Raw genomic sequence first — 27,681 nt, forward strand, 5'->3', positions numbered from 1 at the left:
GGAGAAAACGAGAGAGGGAAATAAGTGTATACCTTATTATAACGGGTGTTCAATAAAACATGAGAATGATTTCAGTGCCGTCCAGCGCTCTTGTGAGAGCAAGTCGCGAAGTTCTCCAATATTCATTGTTGCAACATTCATATACCTTAGATTTTCCTTGACAGGATGTTAGTATTGATCCTAACAATCAAATCTGTGATGGTTTTAAAATATTTCATCTTGGGTTTTTTGAGAAAAAGTGTTTTAATGTTTACAAAGCCGACTATGAAGGCGTATATGGATTATTGACGATACAAAACTATTACGAATTGAACAAATGCAGTTAAACAAGGTTCAAATGATGATTGCATTAAACTAAATGGCATTAAAGAGTAAGATTCGTATTGATTATGTCGACTTTGACCAAAATCAATTAATATTTTTTTGCTAGAACAACTTCTTAATTAATTTCTCTTCCCTCATAAGAGTAAAAGAGAAAGAAACGAGCAGGACAGTCTGAGGCAGCCACGTAATCGTAGTAGGCATTGATTTTCGTCCTGTTTCGAGTGTTTTTGTTTTTATTGGAGGTATCGTGTAGAAAATCTGGAAAAAAATAAAAAAAACTTCATGAAGAAAATAGAGAGTTCGCTTGTTGTGCTTCGAAAAAGTGACTCTGTAAAAAAAATCAAGCCATTTTAGTAGCGACGATCGTTGAAAGATTTTACTGGAGTTCAATAAAGGAGATAGTAGGTATCGGAAAGTTTTGTGTCCCGTACTCAGCAGGTGGTGAAGGTGACATTTGCCACCAAAAAATATCCTGAGATGTGGAAAACTTGCTTGAATTAAAAAAAACATATATATGTTTGACTCAATGGCGAGATCGAAAATAATTTCTGGCAACCATGACGAATTGGTTTGAAAATCGTCTTTCCGATAATACAGGAATGAAACTCACATGAGGTTCGCTACTTTTGCCCAGTGAGTTTAGGTAGTCCCAAACTTGAATTACTACAGAATTGCTAGAGCTTCATTGCAATTCCCATATTTTGAATAAGGAAACATTCAGGTAGGTTCAGCGACTTTCTAGGAAATTCTGCAAACTATAGGGAACTGTAGTGAATTTTAGGAAAGTTCGGCAAACTATAAATAAGTTCCTCCAAAGAAGCAGAAAAATTCAACAATTTTCAGAGAAGTTCAAAGACTTCAGGAAAATTCTTCAAACTTTAAAGGTGTGCTTCGCTCTCCAGATCTGCCAACTTCAGGGACATTTTGTGAGCTTCAGGGGAGTTGAATGTCCTCCTAGTAAGTTCTACGTACTTCAAGAGAGTTCTGTGAACTATATCAACATTATACGAATTTCAATGATGTTCTGCAAACAGTTCTTTAAACGTGAGGAAATTTTTGCAAACTTTAGGATGGTCTGTGAACCACAAGGAAAATTTAATAACATTAGGAAAGTACTATGAATTTAAAAAAATATCCGAGAATTTCAGGAAAAAAAAATCAAGAACATCAAAGGAAATCATGAAAGTTTGAAGAATTTCATCGAAGTTCAACGAAATCAAGGAAAACCTTATGAACAGGGATTTGAATTTGAATGTAACTTCTATAAACTGTATCATCGGGTCGTTGGTGGAACAACTCCCCCTCCATGTCTTAGAAAACACGTATAATAGTGAGAATTTGTTGCGATATCTCTTTCTCTTTTACGCTTCCTTTATGAAATGTGATCGAGGACATGAGCAGGGTGGAAGGGCGTAAAAATGAGAGTTTACCACCTAAAAAAATCGTGAGTACGACTCACGCATGTTACATTGCTGTTTACCAGTATAAAGAAAGGAAGCAGTTTATGAAAATTTAGTTTCACAAATATCCTGAAAAAAGATGTTAACAAGAAGTTCAAACCAAACTCGACAGTCAAAGTTGTGCGGGTGTGTAGATATTTATAAGAAAAAAACACCACAGAAAAAAAGGAATTCATAAAAAATTTAAAATTATGTCGGACGCAGGTTTCTCCTGATAAAAGTCATGCATATAGTGAACACCGGAAACTTCAGAATCTCTACAAATTGGCAGATGAAAGTAAGCATCACTTTGTTGCCAAAAGCATAAGATAGTTGGCAGGCAAAAAACTAGCCTAGGTTAATTTTTCCAACGTCGCAGGAAGACCAATGGGTTTAAATTTGAAACAGTCAGGAAAAAAAATTAAGATTTCTCATGTAGATTTACTCAGCTTTAAGAAAGATCTTAATCTGAGTGTTAATAAGGTTAGTATGTAACAGTTATCTATATAACTTTATATTTTACATGACTTTAAACTATACTTTTGTTATATTACCGACGCTAAAATTGGCTAAATGTATGAGACATACCGGCCGTCAAACTATCCAGCCCGGCCTCAAATCAGCTATGAGGAAAGGCAACGCGACCAAGAATGATCCCAATAACGCAATATGGTGGCTGCCGCAAATGCGAATCAGTATATGCAATTTGGATTCGCTGGTCGCCATTGTATTTAATCATCAGCTAATGAAAAACAACACATCGCTGATTTTCGATATGTTGTGAAAAAAAGCCTTTTTTTTTAAGAAAAATGTAAACACACCCTCTATCTACAAACCATGAAAACCATAATGAACGAATACAATCAATGTTTTCAAATATAAAATTTCAATTTTTCAATAGCATTATACTTCATCATTACAAGTACTTTTAATACTCTTTCATTTGATATTTTGATCTTTGAAATTGGCCCAGTTGTTCAAAAGTTATAAATTTTTGAAAAAAAAAATAAAAAAATAAACGATTTTTTGGACTACACTAACGTTGAAATAGTCACCCTAGTGACAAAATAAAAAAAAAATATATTTTGCGATAAGGATCAAAACTACCATTTCCTACCAAATTCTGAGAACCACTATATCGTTTTGCAATGGAATGGCTCAATAATAGTAAATTTAGAGACTAAACCATTGTTTAATTATTTTATTAATTTAAACATTTTGACATTGTTACGATATCTGACGGTACCGAAGAGGGAATCTTACTGTATCATTGAAACTTAGTGTTTTGACAACTTTAATCCCCTTTTGAATCATTTTCAGCTGAATTTGTTTCGATCCGTAACAGTTTTGTATAACCAATAGTCCGTATACGCCTTTGTTAACAGCTAAGTAAACTTCAAAAAACACTTTTTCTCAAAAAACCCACGATGAAATATTTTAAAACCTTCGCAGATTTGATTGCAAGGATCAATACTAACTTCCTGTGGAGATAAAACTGAGGTACATGAATGTTGCAAAAAACTACAAGGGAAAGCCCTATGGGGTTTACGCAATGGTGACGTAGGACTACGTGGTCTTATATAGTAAATCTTATTTGTTAACTGCAGCAGAAGCTTGTGTTTTGTGCGGGCTTGCTTGTGAAGCTTGTGTTTTAAGCGGGGTACTCTCTGTTTATACTCTTTATTATGACATGCTTGATATAGATCACTAGCTGTGTGCCTTCTTCCTCCTTCTATAGATTGTCATGTAGGCTGCAGCTTACTGCTTGCAGGCAGGTTTTCTTTGTGAACTGGAGAACACCGCCACTCACCACACGGTGATTGAATAAACGTCATTTGGTGAGACTGGATGGAATTCAACTTTGAAATCTGTGCAAATCACTTTTTGCAGGCAATCGGTGATAATTTTAACTATCATAGCAACAGTTGTACATTCGTGCAATTTTCAATAGTGACATTTGATGATAAAGTCTTAACTTTAGATACGTAGGAATATTTCAGATCGATTGGTGATACAATTATTGAAATTGGTCCAGGGGCAGCTGAGCTATTAACGTTCAAAATCTTTCATAATTGTGTTACATGCTCCATTTTAGGTTTTCACAAAGTGTATCCCCATATAAAAATCACAGACGTAGTCCTACGTTAAAAAAGTGCCTTCAGACATAGCGTGTGGCGTTTCAAAAGGCGTTTGAATGCGTTAGGCCAAGTTTACAATCCGTAGGCCGAGTTTTGCTACAAGAAGCAGTGTTAGGCTTTTAACAATATCTCAACGATTGGTTTCTCTTTATCAAATCTTACGGTACATACGGAAAGGTAAATAAATTTTGAAGCCATCAGTAATAATAACATTCCGTTTAGTGCTAAACTGCGCTAGATTAAGAAATACTAAGTCCGGGTTGTGCTTAATAGGCCGAGAATGGGGTAGTTAACCCTATATCACCGTAATTTTGAAATTTTGCATGGGAAATGTGGTTGAAGTAGCCTGGATTTCCACCGAGATAGGGAGAATATCGTGTTAAAGAGAATGAGACTTGACTGTATTTGATATGTGATCTGATTGACTACTCATGAACAGCGTTGCTAATCGATAACCATCGATAGCGTTAGCGTTAACGTCTGCAATGATGAATTTGCATTTCAGACATTAATGCAGATGTAATCGACGGTTATTGATTAACAACCCTGCCCATGACTACTTTTCAACAATAGTTCTTTTCATCAAGCTATTAAAGTCATCACCACTACATATCATCCTCTCCTCAACCAACATGCCAGTTCTGCCAGGTTCCTTTAACGGTGGAACATATACTAATAAATTGTCCACAGTTTGAAACTGTACGAACAAACCTAGATACAAACATCCGGAGTATCCTGCAAAATTATCCAGTCAACTTATTTATTTATTTATTTATTTATTTATTTATTTATTTATTTATTTATTTATTTATTTATTTATTTATTTATTTATTTATTGTTCCAATGATTTATCTGACATATGGTTGTCCATATACCATTAAGACCATATGATGGTCTTAATGAATTAAAAAGGTAGAATTAAAACAAAAACAGGACACGTTCTAATTCAGGACAGTCTTCTTATAAAAACAGTTAACGGCACATTAAAGTCAAACAATGCATAGACGTCATTAAACGTATTAGCGACGGCTCGGATAGGTTCATTCAACCCATGTTGCCGATTACGAGCTGCGAGATGTACAAAATTACGCTGTCTAATCACTCTCTCAGGTGCGTAAAAGAAAAGCTGTCAAAATAATCTGGGGGAATCAAACACAGCTTGAGACGGAACTTCTTTGTTCCAAAGTGTCAATTCCAAGCAGACGACAGCGATCCACGTAAGACGGCAAGTTAGCCGTGTCACGCCTAGACAGATGACGAAGCGCGTAGCGAACAAACTTTCTCTGTACATTCTCAAATCTGGCTATCCAGCATGCTTGATATGGGCACCAGACGACATCACTATACTCTAAGATTGAACGTACTAACGAACAATACAGAGCCCGCAGGCAAAGCGGATCGCAAAAGTCTTCAGATATTTTGAACCTAAAGCCAAGCTGCCTGCTAGCTTTAGTGAGGATGTCATTGTAGTGCGGTTTGAAGGTCGAGTGTTACTCCCAAATTTTTGACCTGGCTAATCCTCTCTAATGTCTGCCCGGAAATGGAATAATCAAATATTATCGGGTTTTGTTTGCGGTGAAATGATATCACATTGCACTTGTTGATGCTGAGCGTCAAGAAATTACGGGAGCACCAACTCTGCATACGATCCACAATCAGCTGCAAGTCCTCACAATCAGCGATGCAATTGATCACCACATACATTTTGACATCGTTAACGTAGTATAGCCGGCATCCAGGTGTCAGTAGACACGAAAGCTCGTTGACGAAAAGCGAAAACAGAAGGGGTCCCCGATTACTTCCTTGGGGAACGCCGGAAACGTTCGTGAACACTTCAGAAGCTCCAATCTTAACGCAAAGCGAACGGTTCGTAAGGTAAGATATGAACCACGAGATGAAGAATCCAGACATTCCGAGTTTCTCAAGCCTGCTCAAAAGAATGTTGAGGTCTACTCGGTCAAATGCAGCCTTGAGATCAGTGTAAACTGCGTCGATTTATCCGCCAGAGTCCATTGTCCGAACGCAGAGCGACACGAATTCGGTCAAATTGGTTGTAACTGACCGTTTTGGGTAGAATCCATGCTGAGCCGTGGAGATGTAATTTTTACAAGAGCTGAAGAGCGCCTCATTGATGATGATCTCAAATACGTTGGAGCAGCAACATAGTGATGTGATTCCTTTGTAATTCTGGACATTTCTTGTTGACGGGGAACATATACGAAAATTTCCACGCCTCAGGAAATTTACTCTCCCGCAGTGACAGATTAAATAACTTCACCAAGGGAGTGAGCAACGACTCCGAACACAGCTTCAGAACGGACGCAGGAAAGCCGTATGGCCCGGCAGCAACGACGTAGCCAGTTTTCGAGCTAGGGAGGGGCGAAAAAAAAAATTACTATGGGAAAATTGGCCGAATGCCATTTCACCGAACGCCATTTCCCCGAAAGCCTTTGTATTGCTGAGTTTAGGGGGCCCCTGCCCCCCTCTGACTACGCCTATGCCCGGCAGCAAACGAGAGTTTCAACCTTTGAAGAGCTAGATTGACGGTATGTTCACTGATGTGAAACGGACGGAGCTCAAATGCATCTGTTGGAGAATCGCTTATAGCATTCGTGACTTCATTTGGTGAGGTTCTTAAAAGATTCCAAATGTTTCTTTTACATGTAATGTGTTGTAAATTTAAAATATGGATTTGCTCATTCAAGTTATTATTTGTTTCATTAATTTATACATTTACCACAATGTATTGCTAATTATTCTTGTTTTGACTTATGATACTATTAGGCTTGGCGTGGGAACGGGATCATCTGGAGATCTCCAGATTTTTGTTATAAATCTTTAGGTAGAAGCAAATGTCACACACGTGGTATCTACGTGAAGTACTAATTAGTCTTGCCATTATTAATGAAAATCTTCACGATATGGAACGACATAGTCATCACCCTTTAAAACTTGAAGATCAGGGGCCTTATTAGGGAAGTCGAAACGAACCGTTTTTCGTATGAATGCTTGTACGAAGGCAGTCGATTCGACTTGGTTATCTAATATGGCCCCAGTTAAGAGGTAGAAAACGGGGTGAGTACCGTAACAAAGATCTTTTTTTTATAATCGTGGTATAAATGGCAGCTTTCCTACGGTTTCTGAATTTTCCTGTGCCATGTATAATTAATTTGGAGGTCCTAAATAATCACGCTGAAAAAGATATCATGATGATTGAAAATGGCAATGGAAGCTTAAGTCGAAACAAGGATAATTTACATAACATAGTGTAATTTTAAGGGGCCTCTCTTAGCTCAGTCGGTAAAGGCGCAGCTACAAAGCAAGACCATGCTGGAGGTGACTGGGTTCGATTCCCGATCCGGTCTAAGAATTTTTCGGGTTGGAAAATTTCTCGACTCCCTGGGCATATAGTATGATTGTACTTGCCACACAATTATACTAATGCAAACATGGTAGCGCATCGAAAGCTCTCAATTAATAACTGTGGAAGTGAAATGCGAAGAAGAAGAAGAAGAAGAAGCGTAATTTTAAATCTCCACAAACAAAACCTTCCCAACATGAAGAAAAGAACAATTGTTGATGAGTCTTCCTATCAAATCAAATCACATTTCATATACAGTCAACCCTCCTTCTCCCTCAGAGGATATCTAGACTGCATTTCCCATGCACATTTAGGTACTACCATAACTCGAAATCCTGTTCGCTTGAATATCTATATAGAGATGTTTCTGGAACAACAATAGAAAAGGGCCCATCAGCATTTGTAAGCAAACCGTTTGTGTAGGTGGCCTTCGGTTTTTGAGGAAAGGACTTGATAAGGGTTTGTTAAAATGCAGATGAATCTTTTTTCCCTGGCATTATCATATTTAGTCACAAATTAAAAATCAATTCAAATTATCCGCCCAAATTAACAATGTGCGCAGTAGTCAACAAATCCATTTAAAAAATCCTGTTCCTTTTAAATGACGTCCGACCGCAGGCACAAGACCAACAATAACAAAAAATAATCGAACTAGAAAGAACTACCCATGTAAATATGTATGAACATATGATTAAAGAAAGGAAAAACATCTTCAAATCTGAGGTTTGGTTGGGATTCCTGTCGGGGGTGGTGGGGTTTGTAGAAATCACGTGTTTAAAACAAATCATTTTTTTTTTAATTTCTAAAATTTGATAGCTGTGTTTCGTGTTTGCTATCAGCAGATCTTTGGGAAATATCCCCATAAATTTGTATGAGAATTGTGTTTCCCAATTCTAAATGTTAGTTGAATTTCTTTGGAATCATTTTGTAAAAACGCGTGCTAAAAATACAGCACTTCGACCAAGACACTATTCTCGGGAAATTTTATCTATCAAGAAATCAAGAGAAATTTCCAGTGGAATCTGATAAAATTGATTTTTGAGAGGATGGAAAGAACTTCTGACCAGAGATTCTTTTTTTTTTTTCCTTTGGTTTGCTTTTTCCGTCGATCTTGTTTTCCGTGCTGAGCACCAATGCTACCGACGTGCCAGGAAGGCAGCTCCCACACCTGGACCCTACCTATCGACCCATCAACTCATGAACCGGGGACCAACGGCTTTACTTCCCATCCGAAGGAAGGCGTGATCAGAGATGTTATGCCTCAGAACATCCCGGCGGCGCCGACTGGGGTTGAACCCAGGCCTGCTGGGGTGAGAGGTAATCACGCTTACCACTACACCACCGGCGCCGTTTTCTGACCAGAGATGGTTTAGTTTAAAAAATTGAGGAATTAGAACGTTGTCATATGACAGTTATTTGATAATATTCGTTTTGTTCGAATGTTGTTCTACCATTTGTGTTGTGTGAGAAAGACGACGGTAGAGCATGAGTGTACGCATGTAAAACAGACTGTCGCGCATGACAGAGAAGCGAGTGTAGTAAAAAAACGTCAACTGTTTCAACCCCTGGTTGGGTCATAAACATCCAGGAAAAGTGAAAGTTCTTACGGAGCTAGTATCAGCGAAAGTTTAGAGAAACTTCAAGAGGAAGTCAGAATCACTTTCGGAGCAAGTCAGCAGGACTCCAGGGGGAAGTCAGTTATTTTTCCAGATGTAACTGATATGCTTTTATGGGAAGAGCAGTTGTGTTTCAGTCGATCATACTATCGACAGTTGGTTACTTCTTTTGGTGCGTCTGCAGCTCGTTCAGTGCCTTTGTCGTTGTTGGAAGCAGACATTTCGATATGGCCGAAATAAGATACACCTTGTGTTTGCCTATGTAAATGAAAATGCGAAGCATATCATGGGGGAGATTGGAATCACTGGACCGATTGCCGTGGACAAGGCGATCTTCACAAGTTTAAATGCGAATCAAGTCTGTATTATGCCCTGATGCATAACTCCGAGCAATTAATTTTCCATTATGCTAATGGAAAGGCAACAGAAGTACGGATGTCGCATGCGGGTGGTAAAGTTCAATACATACAAGTGTACGACTTACCACCGGAGGTGTTAGACAATGATCCAACGTTGGTGCTGGGGAAGTTCGGGTATGTGCCATCTGGGAGAATTTTCCTGCAGAGTTGGGCCTCGACATGTACACAGGTGTGCGAGGTGTATACATGGATGTGTCCCTCCTTGTTGCAGTTTCTCAATCGGAAGGGGAATATATTTTATGACGTGAGTAAGAATAAATGCTTTCTTTATACGACGGAGAGACACCGGATGAATTCCTGCTCCAAGCGGAAGACCCGGATGGAACCAGAAAGGCAACACCCGAAATCAAACATCAACCAGGAAACGAATGAAGAGGTAGAGGTGCGAAATCCAGAAACTGCAGCAAAAACTCAGGTTCAAGTACGCGAATGAGGCCTGTAGTAAGGCTCCAGATTATGAAATATACAACAAAATAGAGAGGAGAAGAAATAATAGATGATGCAGGAGAGAAGGAAGTTACGAGCACGAGCGAAAACCGCTATCAAGTTGCCGCCCAGGAAGAACTCATAAATCAGGCTTGCTTCTACTCACTCGCTATAAAAAAAATATTTTCGGAATTTTGGAAACATTAAATGTTAAAATTATATTTTGTACTTGTTAGATACAAGAAGAGGATGAAAGGCAAGGGTTTGACACATAAAACCTGTCAAATTCGCTTTCAGATAGCGGCAATTAGCAATTTTACGATTCGCGAGCGCTCACTCTGAGTGAACGCTCACAAATCATAAAATCGTGATTGTGACACTCTACAACCTCTACTTTTAACTGACAAGTTAAAAACATCATAATAACATCTAATGATTTTATAATACCGAAAAACGCAACACAACATGCATTTTTGAATATTTTTTGTATTAACTGTTACTCAGCTCCGCTGATTTGTACTAACGACATTTGAGTCTATTAAATAAATGAACTGGAAGAATAAAAGTTTCTTCAATACAATTTCATATGAACCCTGAACCACACTCCCTGTTCGCTGCTACAGTGCCTCAAATGATTGAATTTTGATGCAATAGATATAGTATTATCAAGTATAATAATTCTCGGCAGAACTGCTCATTTAAAGAAGATTTGCTTTCAGTGACTTTCGGCAAATTGTCCTGTGAAGAAATGTTTTCTAATTTAAAATTCTGGAGATTTCCCATACTAAGAATTTATTTGACCGGGAAATGACCGTTGAATTGCAGACAATTTATTCATGAAGATCGTAACGTGAGCCATGTGATCCATACATCAGTAATATAATTGAGTGGGATCTTCACGAAATTGCTATGTCCTATGTTGAAAGTCCTGGAATAAATGGAGAAATACCGGCTCTCGTGTCACGGGTTAAAAACTCGTGTCTCATGTATTTTAAACAATTTCAACAGTAAGACCATAACACTATACAACTTTATTTCCAAGTTCCTGTTTACGGAAGTGATATTCTCCTTGACCTTCAGGACGGATGGATCCTCCCCTAAACACAAAGACTCCACATAACCCAACGGAGAAACGCGCAACCGAGTTCAAGTTCTCTGAAAATAGCATCCACATCCAAATGACACCCACATTGATGCATTAGTGTAGGTCCGCTATATTCTGCCAGTAAAAATATTGCCATAAAATAAATCCAATAAAAATAAAACTGAAACGAAACGAAGATTTATGGTACCATTTGATCCGGCCGAGAGAAGGCACCCCCCATTTTGGACAAGGCGCGGATTCGTACGTGCGGAACTAATTTACGATTAAAATTATTGCCAACGATCTCTCGAGACACACACACATGTGTGCTTCCTTCTTCGAAATCACCCTGGAGAGGAAAATATCTGCGACTTTTTTTTTGCTGGATTGATCGAATTTTCAACGGTAGGGTTCAATTTATGAATTAACATTAGTCGACTTTGAGACGGACAACGTTAGAGAGTACGATTTTTTTTTTATTTACCTAGTTATTTTTGTTTTTGTCAACCTCGTTTGTTGACATTCCTGCTGCCGACTGTCTGGCTGTGATCCAAGCGCGAAATAATCTGCACGTTGTTGGTTAAATGCAGTTTTGAAAAGCAAATGATCTTGTTGATTTCGGGTGATTTTTTCATTAAGGGGGTATTCCCGATCTTTTTTTTCAAAAAATCAAATTTTTTTTTTCACGTTTTTTTGTACTTTAGACTATATACTTTCATCCCCCCAAGCCGTTTTCCGATCAGCGAATTCGGTGTTCAGGCATAGCTGACTAATGGTAAGAACCCCCAAATGGTTTTAACTAAAGTCAAAACTTTAAACGCGTTTTTCTCGAAACCACATTTTTTTTATCGGGCGAAGATTTTTCTCAGAAACTATAAGAGATATTGACTTGAATCTTTGCGCATTTTGTTCCTTATTAAATTCTTTGGAGCTTCTCCCACTTTCAGCCAAAAATATTAACATTTAACATTGTTTGAAGCACCTTGAAGCTGCAAAAAAGCGGGCTAAAAATCGCCTGGTTTTTCATATGGCCGCCATTTTGTTGATTTGCAAGATTTTTTGCTGCCAACGGGAGAGGCTCCAGAGAATCTTATGCAGATTATTAATTCATCACGAAATCTGTTTCAGATGAAGCCGTTCCAGAGAAAAGTCTTCGCCCGTCCAGGCGTTTGCGGCGAACAGGGGTCTGTTTGCCGCCATTTTGTAACGTCAATAATGTCTTTTTTTATGTCGAAAAAAATTTATTTGTAAACTTTAATGTTCAATAAACAAGAATCCCAAAGAGTTAGGCGCATTACTATTCATTTTCCTTGAAAAAAAATAATTGAAGAACAGGCCAAAAAAAGGCAAAAGATTGGGAATACCCCCTTAAGAGAACAGACTGTCGCTCTGGGAAATGAATGAAATTACACAGAACCTATTAACCAAATGGTTAAAAATAATAGCTCTGCTAGATGTGGAGCGCCCCTTTTCATGATTGAACCATCCGGATTCACCGCAGTCATTGGTTGTGGTTTATGTTGTTATCATTTAAATGTGAACCGATATAACGATAATCAAGTTTATAGCACAAATTTGAATGGATATGATTGTTGTTACTTTTTTAATTTCTCTACAAAATCGCTTTCGACTACTTACTTTAAGTCAGCTGGACAGCAACTGAAAGCAAGGCGATTGTTATGGAACATGCTTAGTACTATGGGAAAGTCGAATGTTACCACCAGAACCCGATATGCAGAACCATTAACGTAGCCAGGATTTCTGTCGGGAGGGAGGCAGTTGTAAAAGTCATCACAGTATTTACTAATAGACTGAGTGAAATCGCTCTCGATTTTCCTCATGTTCGAGAAGTTTTTCCTCGATAATCTCTGGAAATTCATCTCATTTTTGAGCAAATTCAATTTTGGCAAAATGACTCAATTTCTCGCGACTCAGAATTCAACTAAATTTTGAGTCGGTTTCATGGTCCGTGTAAGTTTTTCATACAGGCATCCACCACTAGAGGTCGACCCACCTTTTTGAATGTATGGGTTGGTGTAAACTCGACTTGAGACCGCATGGCGAAATTCACTATTAACTGAAATATCAATACCGGTGCAATTTGATCGATCGATTATTTCTACTTAAAGTCGCTATTACTAAATTAGAAAAACTACAAGGGACAGCCCTATGGGGTTGTACGCAATGGTGACGTAGGACTACGTGATCTTATATAATAAATCTTATTTGTTAACTGCAGCAGAAGCTTGTGTTTTGTGTAGGAATAAGAATTTGAGCGGGGTACTCTCTGTTTATACTCTTTATTATGACATGCTTGACATAGATCAATAGCTGTGCGCCTTCTTCCTCCTTCTATAGATTGTCATGTAGGCTGCAGCTTACTGCTTGCAGGCAACCTTTCTTTGTGAACTGGAGAACACCACCACTCACCACACGGTGATTGAATAAACGTCATTTGGTGAGACTGGATGGAATTCAACTTTGAAATCTGTGCAAATCACTTTTTGCAGGCAATCGGTGATAATTTTAACTATCATAGCAACAGTTGTACATTCGTGCAATTTTCAATAGTGAAATTTGATGATAAAGTCTTAACTTTAGATACGTAGGAATATTGCAGATCGATTGGTGATAAAATTATTGAAATTGGTCCAGGGGCAGCTGAGCTATTAACGTTCAAAATCTTTCATAATTTTGTTACATGTTCCATTTTAGGTTTTCACAAAGTGTACCCCCATATAGAAATCACAGACGTAGTCCTACGTCAAAACATCGCAATCTGTTTTGAAAATCTTCATACCGCAAAATTATTTATTCAGCACTGGCTGGCGACATCTGTCGGATTTAATGGTGTTAAGTAATATAGTAATTACCCGATTGTGTTAGCCTACCCCCACGTACGTCTATCATCGTTCAATAACTTTACATATCCGTAATTCGAAATCTTTCTCATTTATCTTCAAGATGGATGTTCAATGTATACTTTGGTTCAATACGACCACTGAAGCAGCGTAAGGGTTTCGTAGAGCATTAGAAAAGATTTTCAAATATGGGGCTGATAAAATCGGGTCTTTACTGTACGCAATTCTAGGAAAGCTACCAAATTGCAAGTTTTATCAAGTTTTAAAGCAGTAGTGCTCATCCAACGACCCGTCGAGTGAGTTTGAGCAGCCCACGGAATGCTTTCAGTCGATGCAATGTATGCCCTCAGACTGATCAAATATTTCAATGATGCTTAATTTGTTATGTAATTTCATAATAGTCTATATGCCCAGAACTAACTTTGAATTATACAAGAATTTTTCCTGTCGATTCCCTAGGAACATTATTCGTAAAGTATACTTAAAATCGGTTGAAATTATATTTAAAAAATTCGTGGAATGAGGAATAAGTATCTTCCTCGTGATTCGTAGGAAATTATCCTTCGAAATGGAATTCGCCTTAGAATTCATTTAAAACTATTATTATTATCAGATTCAGATCCTCTTTGGTTTCTTAACATAATCCTTTTGGAACAGTTTTCAATATGCCCTTGGAGTTTTAGTCAAGATTTCCTTGTAATTCTCATTAGGCCTTTTCTTTCCATTCTCAGAACAATTTTCAGAATTACCTTGAATTTTCCGTAAAGTGGCGTTATAATTTGTCCTTTATTCATATTTTTAATCGCGTATTTATTTTTTTGCGTTAGATTCTCCTCAAAATTTCCATGACAGTATCCTCAGATGTTGTGAGGAAGAACTTCCATGGACTTCAACTAAAATCTACTGCTATAGGATGTCCCAGAATGTCTAAGCACGATAAAAAAAAAACGATAACGTAACTCTATTTACAGCAAATTAGATTTTTATTTCGAATTCATGTTCTCTATAAAATTTTCTTACAGTTAAATGTAGAAAATCCGAGATTCAATCAGTCGTAAGCCAAGGAGTGGATTTTTGATCTCACGCAAGCTTCAACACAAATGCCTTTCCAACAATGATGGATACTTTTTCAAAGTATTTCGCAAAATTTGTAACGGAATCCGCTGCTTTTAGATGTTTCTACAAATATTATTTGGTCAGGGCCCAAAAAGCTTCGATTGGCCTGGCCTAGGGACAATTTGGCGGATTCATCTCCTTTGGTACGAATTGGACCTTGTTGGCTTTATACCAGGCTACCGTGTCCTTGGAGTTATGAACCGACGCCAAATCCGACCAAAACAGTACTGAGGTGTCGTGTTTGCTGATCATGGGTAACAGACGCTTGTTTAAACACTCACGCACGTAAACATCGGTTGTCATTGTCTCCGTTGTCACAAACGGTTTGAAAAGCATACCACACTCACAAATGGCTTGCCAAACCATAGTCTTTTTACCGAGTTTTTCGGTAAAAATCGACTTATCCGCGTCGTCAACACTTCGGCCATCACGAACGGTGTAGTACTGATCACAAGGAAGAGTTTTGTAACCATAATTTAACGTTTCATCGTCTATATTCACGCACACCAATTTTCCGCACAGCAATTGGTCGTATAACTTTCAAGCCCTCGGTTTGACGAATGCGGCTTGTTTTTCACTCCGCTTTTGCTTCTTTTGCTTCTTATACATTTTTAGACCCATTATTTTCTTGGCCCGCTGGACGTTACTCTTTGAAAATCCCACATTTTTAGCCACGTCTCGAATCGAAACACTTTTATTGCGAGTGAAAGCTTGCACGATTTCTGGTCCAGATTGTTGTTGCTTCATCACCATACTTCGAAATCGCGTTTCCAACGGCTCCGATGCTTACACCTTCCAATTTTGCTAATTGACTCAGATAAATGTTGGGAATAGTACACCATTGGTGTCTTTGCTTTGCATTGTCACGGAAATGTAAACAACCGACAATCGATACACGAAACTGTTGGTTGATATGTAAAAAATGATTCAGCGTGATAATTAGATGTTTAAACGTCATCTGAAACATGCAGGGATGTTTCAAAGTCGTGCTTAGACATTCTGGGACACCCTGTAGTTAAACTCTCCTTGACACTGAAGAAAATATTAAATTCTTTCTGGAATTCCTATGCAATCGAATTCACTTCAGATTCAGAATCCCTCCTTATCACAATTCTTATCAAATTTATATCAACATTCCTTAAAGATTTTTGTCAGCATTGCTTTGATACTCTTGTCAAAATTAACTTGGTTTTGTAGAGTTTTGTAAATCTTTGGGAACTATCCTGTGAATTCTCTTTGAGCACTTCTCAGAGATTTTGTGAAATTTACAGAACATTTCTTCACAATCCCCTTAGGAATTAACTTAGGAATTAACTTTGAATTATATGTATATCCTATAAGTTCATCCAAGTTTGAGCCGGATTCTAAGTTTTTTATTCAAGCTTAGATCTTATGATTGTTTTGCAAGCTCAAAATTCGACCATGTTACCATGACATTCAGCAAAGCAGCCTTCGAAGAATGTTTATGCTTCGGTAACTTGGAATACGTCTTAGGTCTAAATCTTTCGAGATCTCGAAGTTCAAAATATTCACTTAATTAGAGAGCTCAGAAAATTTGTTCCAAATAGTAAATATTTTTCTAATGAATCTTGTATCTAAGCTATTTTTTCATGATCTAAAAATTGATGTTGGTGCATTCAAATTAGGGTAAAGGCGCTAAAATCAAACTCATTGAATTCGCTCACTAAGTCGCTGAGTGTGACCCGCACTTTACGTAGAAACTAGCAATCAGCCATTCCATAGCAAAACGATATAGTGGTTTTCGTTTTTGAGTTATATTGTTTTATGTTATAAAATTTTGAGTTTTCGCTCAATACTCCTATGCGACCAGACTACCCTGCGTTATGACCATGTTACATTTTTTTAACAACCCTAACATGTAAATGGTCAACCTAATGACAAAATAAAAATATGGGTATAATATTTTGCAATAAGGAACAAAACAACCAATTTTTAAGAAATTCTGAGAACCACTATATCGTTTCGCTATGGAATGGCTGTATAGTAAATTGGGGTAAGATGCACCCCGGATTAAAATTACTTTTTGACGTTTAAAGTTCCTTTTCTACCTCTTTTTCTAGGATCTTCCACGAAACAGTTTCTACCCTCATGGTGGTTTTATTAAGTAACGTACTGAATAATATCTGCACTGTTTTTTGTCATCACTTCAGTTGCGTCGCCTTAACCTCAATCTACCTGTGCACCAACTCTCAAAACATAAACAATTATCAAAATATTGCTTGCAATGGATAGATATCTAGTGAACTAGAAGATTACGTGTATTTTTCAATCGATTCGAGTATGAATATGGCATTAAATCTGTTTTTGAAAGTTGGTGCACAGGTAAAAAGTGAGATTACGCGACGCCACATCACTTATTTTCAAAATTTGTTCACACAAATCTGGAGAATCTAACTACAAACTATGAGCGTTGTATAGCGTATGTTGAAAAGCATTTATTCGACAGTTCAACATCGAAGCAACATAAATTCAACTATTTTTTAAGCTGTTTCAGCTTTTATTAAACATGACTGCTGATTATTAAACATCACTTCAATTCGGTGCTGAATCGACTTGTCACGCGTCACGTCGTTACTTCTTTCCTTTGTCCTACTTTGTATCGGTGAACCGGAAAAATTGATTGTCCAGGACCATCCTCGACTCCGCACAAAGGCCAGAAAAGACGTAGTGACGGTGTTACGCTAGTGGAAAAGACCGCTAAATGCATCACGCGTGATGGCGATAAAGCCTTCTGTTACATCGATAGCGGTAGTGGGTTCATCTATATACAGCGCAAGCTGGATGTAAACAATTTTGATCGACATTTCAAGCTGAACATTGCATTAGGTCCTTAGTAACATTGCCAGATTCTCTTCGTCGACTTTCTCTTTGTATTCCTACGGCCATGTAAAGACATTTCCAGGTATTTTCAGCACACATATCGATAAGAGAAGCTTTTATCTAGCATCTAATACGACAAACACAACAAGAAACGGTTATGTGCTCAAGTTATTAACGAAAGAGAAAGTCGACGAAAAGAATCGATCTATGTTACTTAGGACCTAATGCAATGTTCAGCTTGATTTGATTGTTGAAATGTCAGGAAAGCTGGTTGCAAACCATAATCTTCCCGTATCCTGCTTGGAGTGGGAAGCTATGCAACAGCGTTTTGATCCTTTGATAGCAGCGGTAGGCACGTCGATGGATACCCGCTATTGAAAGTCCATGTGACAGTTAGTGCGGTGATGGTTAAGTATGCGATCGCCAGTGAGCTGAAGGGAGTCTTAGCCTCAATAAAAATCGACTCCGCAACACGTCACAATAAGCACGTGTTGGCCATTTTGTCCAGATATACGATCGACGATAGAATTGTCACGTGAACATTGGATTTGTAACATACGCACAAACACATAGGGCTCAGGGTATGCTCCTATTTTGGGTTTATATCAAACCTAGGATTGAAACAACTTGCTTCTAATTCTTCATAGGGGGAACTATAGTCTAATTTAAGTTAAAAAAAATTCCTGAATTTTAGTGAGATTCAAAATAGGAGCATTGTTACCCTACGTAATGGCCATTTTTACGTTTATCCTCCAAGCGTCATCGAAGTCAAAGAGAGACAGACTGCGGCTTTTTTAATGGATCAGATGATGATGGTGATCCAAAGCTACACCCAACCCAACCTGGGATGTAAGATCCGCTTACAATGTTGTGAGATTCATCATCCGAGGATGTTAATGGAGAACGCATGAACAGAGGATACGATATACCGACCAGCGGTCCAATGCAAGAAAATGGAGAACGAAAAATGTGAAGTGATAGGGTAGAGCGCTACTTCGTCGTAATCATACATTTCCGTTCTATCGGTCAGAAAAGATCAATAATATCAATGATTTCAATAATAGGATTGTTCCGATGCGTTAGTTCATTAGTTGCAACAAAAATCCTATTAGAGCGCATTGTATGAATATTTACGCTCATTGTTCTCCAAACAAAAGAAGCGCTCCTAGCGAATCCCCTTTTTCTAAGTTTATCCGTAGGACGAAAAAAAAAAATCTATTGGCGTTTCAATGCGTTAGGACGGAATTGAAACTCGTAGAGCGAATTTAGAATCAAGGAGCAGTATTAGATTTTAAACAATATCTCAACAATTTGTGACTCTTTATCAAATCCAGCGGTACGTATGGAAAGGTGAATACATTTAGAATCATCTTTGACCGAAATATTCCATTTTTTTGTTCAAACCTGTTAAAAAAGACAGGTAAAACGTGGATTGTGCTTAGTAGGATGGAAATTAGATCAAAAACTAGAAGGGTCTATGCCTAGGGGCACGAACGGAAGCTTTACGTAGGACCGCTAGTGGACGGAACAAATGTGAAGAGCATTAAGTTATTTTCATTGAACGATCATCTATTATTTTAACGCTTTCCGTTTTTGAATTGTAGGCGTACCAAATTTGTAGTATTTTTTCAGCTTCGTGTCCCTGAAAAGGGCCGTTTTGTTGCCAAAGTTGGTGATGATTTATCCACCGAAACCGTACAGAGTGCGTCTCTGTCGCTTCAAAGCGTAGATGCCATCCATGGCCTCTTACGCTTGGCGTGTTCAGTGTAGGTGACAGCATCGCGGATCTCATTTTCCAGGAACACCTTCAGCACACCTCGTAGATCAGACCGGATATACGTTTGACACCGCCATGGCGAACCAGACGACGGATGGTGGTTATCACGAAGAACCTTGTGATGGCGCTTGGCGCCTTCTTTACCAAGACCTTTGCCTTCTTTACCACGACCAGTCATTGTTACTTGTTAGGTAGAAGAGTGGACTACCTAACCTGCCACCACCTTCCTACTGGTGCTATTGCTGCTTCTATTGCCTGCTCACCACGCTTTCTGAAGCGAAAATGAGTTGAAGCTAGACAGCAGTGATCTTTTATTTCTTTTCAGGTTAAAGCAGAATGATGTGCAACCAAATGGTACTCGATTATGACGACTGGGTTTGGGAAGAACGTTTATTTCATGAAATAGTGATTTAATTATCTTTTTTTATTTGCACATTGGACAATGCTTGACATAACCCCTTTTTCAATAGTTTCTTGTTGAAATTCGGAAAGCATCAGAAGCATTGCTATTAATGCGTAGAAATATTTCTGATCGATTGGTGATAACATTATTGAAATTGGTTCAGGGGCAGCTGAGTTATTAATGTTCAAAACCTTTCATAATTTTGTTACATGTTCCATTTTCGGTTTTCACAAAGTGTACCCCCATATTGAAATCACAGACGTTATCAGCTGCATAATAATCACTAGACTGCTTTGTCACGGGTGTTGACCAAATTTTGTCTACATCCTACGTGATGATACATGGATACATGATACATGGATATGATGGCTAATTTTGATTACTATTTTATTTTATGACTATCCTTTATATTCGACATTTATCATAACTAACAAATTATTACCTAGCTAGAACCTGGGACTTGGAAATCGTGACGATCGCATTGGGAAAATCGACACTACCAACTTCGCTATACCAACACTTAGAACTGGCTCGGAAATAACACATGTCGTTCTACAACAAGATCGTTGATTAAAAGCTTTATAAATTAACGAGTTCGAATGCAGCACCATCTTCTTCAGCTTGTTCTTGCGCTTTTTATCAGCTGGAAGCGGGAACAGAACATCTTTGGCGGGTGGCATTTTGATTAAATTGTCCCTATACTTTCACTTTGGCTAACTAAACAATATCTATAAGTTTGATGCGGCAACTGAATAGATTCTCCAGATTTGCGTAAACAAAGCTTTTACAGATGTTGTGATAAAATGTTTGACATCAATAATTCAGTATGTAACTTAATAAAATTACTCTGAAGGAGCTTCTATAATAAGCAATTACGTCATTATGTTTTTAGACTGATGCACTGTTGTCTTCTAATGGATTTGTGGTGTGTGCAACGTTCAATAAGCATTTACTCAGCATTCTATTCAAAAACGTTCGCATGGTCGTATAGAAGTTCGAAATTTCTACATATTATTAAGCAATCTAGTATAATCGAACAATGCAACTAGGAAACATCTATAAGGCATCTACAAGCAAATTAATTAAGCAAATGCAACAAACCGAATAGAAGCATCGATTTTAGTGGATGTTGCACATATTCACCTTATTATTAGACAAATCTTCTGTTATCGGGTCAGGAATCTAGGCAACGTTTGTGAAGAGCCTTTTATTCAGATAAAAGTGACAAGTGGATCAACAGTGTATCTTTTGACCAAAATGTGTTTTGTTCAGCACATTATTCGACATATCATCTGTTGCTGTCGTTCAGCATTTATTCAATAGATATCCTTATTTGCAGCTCTGATTTTTTGTTGGGCTGTTAAGAAACATTGCTAGTTCAACTCTGTTCAGCTAGCACCGGTGGTTAAGTTGTAAGCATGACCGCTGTCGGGTGATCCTGGGTTCAATACCAGCCGGATTTTTCTGAGGCATGTCACGTCTTCCTTCGGAAGGGAAGTAAAGCCGTTGGTACCGGCCCATGTGTGTTTGAATGGGTGCGATATTCTACGCAGGTGTGGAAGCTGCCTTCCTGTGCACATTCTATTGCCGTCAATGGATGACAATCTTCTTTTTTTTTAGCAGATTTTTAGCCGTAGGCTAGTTCATCTCCGCGGATGACAATCGATGTCCATCGGTGATTAGCATTAGATTGCGGAACAGAGACCGACGTTAAATAAAGGAATCAAGAACTCTGTTCAACAAGTCTGAACAAGCCATGCTGCATGATAAATCCACAAAAATATATTGAAAATGTATTCAAAATTTGCAAAAAGTTATCTTGACCCGAGGATGCATCTTACCTTACCCCATCAAACCCTACTCGTTTTAAATATAACTTCCAAACTAAATTTGCTAACTTTTCTTCCGAGGAAATAGAAAACATATTGAATTCCCTCATGTATGAACTTCATTCCAACTTTTCATTTCCAAAAAAAGAAGTGCGCAGTGTAGTGGCAGGGAATAAACATGGCGGATCGTAAACCTCTTAAATACGTAAACTTCCAATAAACTTCAATGGACTCTGGTATAGTTTGACGACTGTGCATGTGCTTACAATCCGCTTTGTGAATACCCCTACCAAACTTATCCCACGATGAGGAAGCAAAAAATATTATCAACCAACCGTCTCCATCAGTAACTGCCACCGTCAATCGTTGTCTTTCTAAACAAATTTCAAAATCCAGATTGCGAAGTCTGTTGGAAATTAAATTGACAAAAGCCACATGCGTCTTTCACCTATCCATTGCAGCAAAATCAGACAATTGGTTGCTTCCGCCATATGTGATCCATATTCTACACTTTATTAGACCACACCCCACACTGGCACTTCTTCCGCGCTGCTCCACACGAATGCAATCGCTTTCACTGCCAGAAGTTCCTAGTGCAAGGAAGAGGAAGAAACTGGTATTTTTAGAAACTTTATATGTATGTATTTATGGACGGAATCAGCCGGTTGTTCCCGTTCCGCCTTCCTATGCCGTTTAGGTGCAGTAGGTAGAGATTGCTTGTTTATGTAATATTTATAGAACACCCCGATTCTGTTTCGTATAGTTGTAGTCTTTCCAACTGGAACTCTTGTTGGAATGCAATTTTTTTTGGTGTTTTGAGCCTTGTTTCGAGAATTATTTTGTTTGTCGGTTTTGTTGTTTTTGACAACAAGAAGTGCAGAGAGATTTAGAACTGAGAGATAAATAATAACACACGAAGAAGATGCAGAGAATGGTAAAAGAAAACTACAAACATAAAAATCCTTATAAACCCACCGTGGTGGTAATCTCCGTCCGGGACCACTCTTCCTCGTACATGCTCATGCTGTCCAACATTTGGGTTTGCGTGTGTGTCTCGGAACTAATTTATCACAGAAACAGTGATGTAAATATAAATATTTTATACCGAGCTATCGGAACACTTCACATGAACTTGGAAAATGAGATTCTTCCTCGTTAAGATTTTCTTTATTTCACATTGATTCACAATCGCAGCACAGATTCGTTTGCCTGCAACACGCCTTCTTCCAGATGAATGATGATGGTGGGACAGACTTGTCAACTTTCCCAGATAAATCACTTTCAACTCTTATAATTAATGGCACCACTTCTGCGCTGACTGAATCACATCGGTCTGAAATTTTATTTCCAACACAATTTTTTCTTCTCAAATTTTACATGCATTCACTTTTTTTTCTCGATTTCTTTTCAACTCACGCTACGGGACAGTTTTGACGCTCAATTTCTGGGTGGTAAATGACCTGCGGGTTGTGAGAAAAATTAAGGAAATCTGGGGAAATCCTCCTGTTTGCCTTTCCGCCACTTGTTGTGGGAAACAGGACATTTTGAACAGCTTGGACTAAATGCCATTTCGAATGGTCGGTAGAATGCGCATCGTGTTCACATGACAATGTCTACGAAGTCGCGATAGATTTGAACAAGATCATGCAAAATTATTCCAAGATTTTCGAATAGTAGTTACTTTCCATCTATAATATTTCTAGATCGAAATTTGCGATCTGGAATGTTCAAAATCTTTCAAGTTCTTCAAGTCCGGATTTAGAACAATTATTCTTCTATGGAGCTGTCCATAAACTACAAAGACAGTTTAGGGGAGTTGGCAATTATCCATGGCCTATACCATTTGTTTGTATAGAAAATTGTCTAAGCAGGGGGGGGGGGGTCAATAATTTAAAAAACTGTCTACGTAGTTAATGAACGCCCCTATGTTGAAAAAAAAACTAATTTTTGATGTTTCATCTCTAATTTTCGATGTCAAAAAAAAACTAATTTTTGACCGCTGATTGTGACTCTGTCAAAGCTACATTTACAGGTTTTATGTGTCAAAAACAAACTTTACAATCTTTTCTTCTTACATACAGATACAAAAAATCATCATAATATTTTATTATCCCATTATTTCATAAAACACATATTTAGCCAAAATGAATGGAAGGCACCCTGCTTTAAAGATTTATTCAGTATCAATAGATTTTAAATCGATCGATAAATTGCTGAGCTATGATTTTTCAAACATTGAAATTTTGCCGGTACACATTTTACCGGAGTTCGGAGTTTAACAGAATATATTTGATTCGTCCGTAAACTAGATTTTTCAAATAATTAAACCCCTCCCAGGAAGCAAAGCGCTCAGAAAACGTTGAAGAAATTCAATATGGCATATTGCAACGCAGCATAAACGTCAATGGAGAAAGGACTGCAATGAATGAAAACTAGAAGTAGGGCTCAAGAACCGTGCAGGAAACTTCTTAGACGCTTAAAGTATCAGATACTGTGTGTTCAACTGGACCTGTATTTCCCTACCTGTTCCAATACCAGCATAATCCAGTGGACAGACATTGGCAAGCACACAGAAAAGTGTGTGGTACAAATGAGAGAAATCCTTCACACACCTTTAATCGGCTACGTAGATGCTGAATGAACATCGGATCAGAAAGACAGAAAATTTATATCTGACTTTAACTGCAAGATTTTGGGATTATCCGTCTCGTGGAAGAAGCAGGTGACCGTATTTACCTACTTTCTTAAGCGGAGCTGATCACGTTGCTCTTAGCGAAGCATTTTAGTACGCAGTTTTTTGGATGATTTATGTGTGCGTAAATCAAAAACAGATCCAATTGCAATACAGTAACGATCCAATTTTGTAAGCCATCTTCGCATCCGACTTTTATGTTTCAATGATTTCACATAACCGTAATTCCAAATCTATCGCATTCATCTTCAAGATGGATGTCTAAAGTATACTTTGATGTAATAAGACCACTGAGAAAGCGCATGGGTTTCGAAGAGCATTAGAAAAGATGTTCAAAAAGGGAACTGACAAAATCGGGTCATTACTGTATTACTATAAGATACGCACTTTTATGAAGCTAGTTTCGTTATATATGCTACACTCGCTACTGATTTTATTTCGTATTGCGAAGCTAATGATTCATAAAATAAATACGGAACTTTCGTGTCGATAGATAAAAGTACGAAACATTCGTAAATTCAAAAAAAGAATATGAGTACATTGTACGAACATACTGCAAAGAACAACGAAAATTTCGCTCAAAACGTAAATTGCAACCAGCCTCCATTTCCTTCCTTTCCTTTATTTAACGTCGGTCTCTGTTCCGCAATCTAGTGCCAATCACCGACGGACATCGATTGCCATCCATTGACGGCAATCGAATGTGCAGGAAGGCAGCTTCCACACCTGCGTAGGATATCGCACCCATTCAACATACATGTGCCGGGACCAACGGCTTTACTTCCCTTCCGAAGGAAGACGTAACCAGAGATTTTTATGCCTCAGAAAAATCCCACCGACCTCGGCTGAGATTGAATTCAAATTTTATCATTTGAATCATCACCAATGATTTTTTACACTTAAAATCCGAGCTGTGCAACGAGCATTTCTCACTTCATTTTTGCATTTTTATTACTAGAATTAAAATCTCCTTTTTTTACGTCTCTATAACAAGCTTAAACTCTATTCTATCGACTGCTTCAAACAGAAATATGTTTCGTCAACTCTGTGCAAAGTTATTAGCAAACGAGCAGTTCGTGAGCAAAACTGTGTATGCCAAGCATGCCACCAGCATTTAAAGCTTGACTCATTTAATGTCTGGACTTACTGTTTATTTTACTGCAGTGTTCTTAGCGGTCGGATCTGAATCGTGTTTGCTTGTTTTTTTTTTACAGCAGTTTGTTTTGAAATGTTTTCTCTTTCGGTGCTGAAAAGTTCATCACGTTTCATCTAGGGGTAACCCAAGCATCACGGCTTGTTATAAAGAAGTTGAAAATACTTTTCAATTACTTACGTAAATAATCAATGATACTTTAATACATATATATCATTTAATAGAAGATCCGGATCATCCGTAAAAGTGGATCATCCATGAAACTGCGAAAAACCGTGGTTTTTTCGAAAACTCTTGGAACTGCGATTTAAGATAGAATTTAGGGTCGTGACATAAAAAAGGATCCGGATGGCCATGGGGCTGGGCTCCGAAAGATCCACAACATCCGTAAATTTGTCATACTGTGAAACTGATCCTAGAGCTCTGCAGTTCTTTTTTAAACAATGTGATATAAGAAATCACTGGATCACTTTTACGGATTTTCCGTATCTTCCGGAGGACGGAGGACGGCCATCCAGATCCATGTTTTTGTCACGACCACAAATTCTATCTTATATCACAATTCCTAATGTTTTTTGGAAAAAAAAAAACTGCGGAGCTCTAGGATCAGTTTCATTGATTGACCTCTTTTACTGATGTTCTGGACTTACCAGAGGATGGCCCCATGGAGATTTAGGTCCATGTTTATGTCATAACCCCAAATTCTTCCTTATATCGCAGTTCCACATACTTTCTAAAAAAACCGTAGAACTCTAGGATCAGTTTCGATGTTCTAGATCTTGTGGAGGACGGTCCCATGGCCTTCTAGGTACATGTTAATATGACGACCGCAAATTAATTTATATATGACAGTTCCAAGTGTTTTCGAAAAAACCGTGGAGCTCTAGGATCAGCTCCATACATTGACCACATTTACGGATTTTTTTTTGATCTTCCGGAGGACGGTCCGATGGCCATCTGGGTCCATGTTTATGTCACGATCCCAAATTCATTCTAATATCACAGTTCCTAACGTTTTCAAGAAAACCACGGAGCTCTAGGATCAGTTTGGTGAATTTTCCGGATCTTCCAGAGGACGGTCCCCAGGTTCATGTTTATGTCACAACCCCAAATTCTTTCTATCATCACAGTTCCTAATGTTAAAAAAAAATCGTGGAGCTCTCGGATCAGGATCGTGGATTTACTACTTTTACGGATGTTCCAGATCTTCTGCTGGGCCATCTGGGTCCATGACTCAAATTCATTCTTATATCACAGATCCTAATGTTAAAAAAATGCAGAGCTCTAGGATCAGTTTCATGGATTGTCCACTTTTACGGATGTTCCGGATCTTCCGGAGGACGGTCCCATGGCCATCCATAAACATGTTTATGTCACGACCCCAAATATTGTTTATATCACAGTTCCTAATGTTTTCCAAAAAACCGCAGAGCTCTAGGATCAGGTTCATGGATTGACCACTTTACGGATGTTCCGGATTCTTCGAGGACCGTTCCGTTGTCTCCAGGATCCATATATAGGAACCATGACTGTATTCAGGCTAATTGTGAACATTTGTGCCCACTAATCTAGATTACAGATCTTGTGCCATTTGCAAACCCTATAAACACACCTTTCTCGGAAAATTCAACTTACATTTGAGCAGTGTTGGAAAAGTTCGCGATATTTCACGAAGTTCACCAAGGGAAAAGTTCGCGAGTCATAGTGAGTTTTCGCGAACTTTTCCATCACTGCATTTGAGTAAATCCACTTTTGGCAAAATTATGAATCGATCTCATCGTCCGTGTTGATTGCTGTAAGCGTAGCTGCGCAGCAAAATCGAATTTGGAACGAATTTGAAAATCTGAAAATACTATTGGTGCTTTTTAAAAATAATGCAACAAATTTTTTCTTTCGAAACAAACAATAACTTTGGCAACACTAGACGGGACTACGTGCCACAAAACGTTGAATTACAACCAGGGCGTCACAATATCAGCTTCAGTCGACCAAATCGATGCGACGAAGAGACTGCTGGCTTTCTTTTTCTGTTAAAGTCGAACAGCTTCGCAGAATTCTAGAACCTCAGTCGGTGGCGTGCACAAACAAATGTTCAATCGCTTGTCTCTCTTTCTCCCGTCGCTCCATTGGTCTTCCTTTCAAGCTTCGGTGAAACGGATGAGCGAAAGAGCGCTCGACTTTGATAGTTTTCTCTTTCATGAA

The 27,681-nt window shown here is 38.2% G+C and overlaps 1 protein-coding gene across 22 annotated transcripts in view; it reads right to left on the bottom strand.

The window, feature by feature from the left end:
- The window catches only part of tmod (tropomodulin), a 212,476-nt gene that overhangs the window by 107,413 nt on the left and 77,382 nt on the right, over positions 1-27,681 (bottom strand). Inside the window, exon 1 of one of the 22 annotated variants that reach the window (XM_065231015.1) lies at positions 22,610-22,795. The exons of the other annotated variants lie outside the window; for them this stretch is intronic. Within the exon in view, the coding sequence (XP_065087087.1) occupies positions 22,610-22,669 (60 nt within the window). The 5' untranslated portion in view covers positions 22,670-22,795. Of the gene's footprint in view, positions 1-22,609; positions 22,796-27,681 lie in introns of those variants that run through there. 22 annotated transcript variants of the gene reach the window in all.

The sequence above is a fragment of the Ochlerotatus camptorhynchus genome, unplaced genomic scaffold, assembly GCF_037179485.1.
Source record: "Ochlerotatus camptorhynchus isolate MF236.1 unplaced genomic scaffold, CSIRO-AGI_Acam_v1.1 ptg000336l, whole genome shotgun sequence".
Lineage (NCBI taxonomy): Eukaryota > Metazoa > Arthropoda > Insecta > Diptera > Culicidae > Ochlerotatus > Ochlerotatus camptorhynchus.